This window comes from Salpingoeca rosetta (assembly GCF_000188695.1).
Source record: "Salpingoeca rosetta unplaced genomic scaffold supercont1.40, whole genome shotgun sequence".
Classification (NCBI taxonomy): Eukaryota; class Choanoflagellata; order Craspedida; family Salpingoecidae; genus Salpingoeca; species Salpingoeca rosetta.
In genome coordinates, this window is record NW_004754894.1 from 265321 (window position 1) to 267192 (window position 1872).

At 56.9% G+C, this 1872-nt stretch overlaps 1 protein-coding gene across 1 annotated transcript in view; it reads left to right on the forward strand.

Annotated features, from left to right (window-relative positions):
- PTSG_13131 (uncharacterized protein) overlaps positions 1–1708 on the forward strand; it is a gene marked incomplete at both ends in the record, with an annotated part of 3824 nt that extends 2116 nt beyond the window's left edge. Inside the window, 5 exons of the mRNA XM_004987872.1 lie at positions 116–213; positions 369–462; positions 584–692; positions 874–1654; positions 1681–1708. Of these exons, the coding sequence (XP_004987929.1) occupies positions 116–213; positions 369–462; positions 584–692; positions 874–1654; positions 1681–1708 (1110 nt within the window). The remainder of the gene's footprint in view (positions 1–115; positions 214–368; positions 463–583; positions 693–873; positions 1655–1680) is intronic.
- Positions 1709–1872: the final 164 nt, after the last annotated feature.

Consider the following 1872-nt stretch of genomic DNA (forward strand, 5'->3'; position numbering starts at 1 on the left):
TCTCTCTCTCTCTCTCTCTCTCTCTCTCTCTCTCTCTCTCTCTCTCTCTCTCTCTCTCTCTCTCTCTCTCTCTCTCTCTGTGTGTGTGTGTGTGTGTGTGTGTGTGTGTGTACAGGGCACCATACCATACCTGAATGCGCTGCCGCTGTTCCCAAAGGAGCTTGTGAAGCACGTGTTGCAAATCAAGAAGATCCGCAAGACGACCGTAATGGAGTGAGCAGCCTTCTTGCTGTTGTCGTTGTTGCTTGTGCTCTGCGTGTGCTTCTTTGCCCTTCACCTTTACCTCCTCCTCCTCTACCACCTCAACCACGTCCATCACCGCTCACTGCTCGCCCTCCCAAACGCCCCCGTGCACGCCACCGATGCAGCGCGTACATGCTGCACACGACGACGGACATGTGGGGCCGCTTCCTGCTTGGACGTCGCATTCCGCGCCCAAACTACGCAGGCATTGCTTGCATGGTGAGGTGACCACGTGTGCCCCCCCCCCTATGTGACGCGTGCCATCACGCATGCACCTCCACTCTCACTCACTCCCACCTCAACTGCTCACCTCAACTGCTCACCCACCGCGCGCGTGCAGATGATCCGCATGCTGCAGCTGCCGCAGCGGCTGTCCGTGGCCGCCACACATCTCATCCGCGAGGTTGGCGTCGGACCCTTGAGACCTGTCAAGCACCCGAGCGTTAAACGTAAGAATCCCCCCCCACACACACACACACACCGCACCTTACCGTCGTTGTTGTTTTGGATTTCGCTGTTTGCTCTGTGACACTGGCTCCTGATGACTTAACTCGCTCGCAAGCTCGCTCACTCGCAAACACACGCGCGCACACGGGTGTGCAATGCCAATACCTTTTTTTGGTTGAATAGAGACACGCGTCAAGTGGATGAAAGAATGGGGCGTGACGCCCTCCGGCAGCGTCGCCACATTCATTATCATGTTTGTCAAGTTTATCTACGGCTGCGACAACAACCGCGAGTACATGGGCACGGTGCGCTGGGAGAACCCGCGCGACATGTTCCGGACGAACGTCGAGGTGGAGAAGCTGCTGTGTGTGCCGTTCTTTGACGGGAGGTGGCGTGGCAAGCGCCTGAGCGAAGACGCGCACGCATCGAAGCGCAGGAGACACCTGGAGCGGTCGGGACTGGTGTACCTGTCGAAGTACCACGAGGTTGTCGCTGATGTGGACGTGTTTCGCGAAGACAATGTTTCCGGTGCTAGCAGCAGCAGCAGCAGCAAGAAGAAGGGATCGGCGAACAAGGCGCACAGTGGTGGTGGTGGGGGTGGTGGTGGCATTGATGATTCTGACGAGGATGCTGATACGGATCTTGAAGGCTTTGGTGCCGGCAATGAAAACGACGATGACGGTGATGATGGTGATGATCTTGATCTCAATGGTGATGGAGGCGGTGAGGCTGCCCAGCAAGGGTTAGTTGAAGACGACGCTGTGACGGGAGGTGCAAGTACAGGTGCAGCTCGTGCTGATGGTGATGGTGATGGTATTGCTGATGACGATGACGATGATGATGATGGTGACGATCAAGCAGCGGCTAACAGCGACGGGCGTCCAAAGCGACGCCAGATGGTGGTACTCAAGGCGAGCGACGTTGCGAAGAAAATCCACGACCCCTCGTTCCCTAATCCTGGCGGGTGGCTCTCGTGGATTGAGTGGACAGACCGGGTGTCTCGCGCGCTGTTTGGTGACCCGGAACTCCTCACAGCCCACAGCAGCCTCGGCGGTGCAACGTCCAAGATCCCAGAAGGTGCGGTGTGTGTGTGTGTGTGTGTGTGTGTGTGTGTGTGTGTGTGTGTGTGTGTGTGTGTGTGTGTGTGTGTGTGTGTGTGTGTTGTTTCGTTTTTCGTTTTTT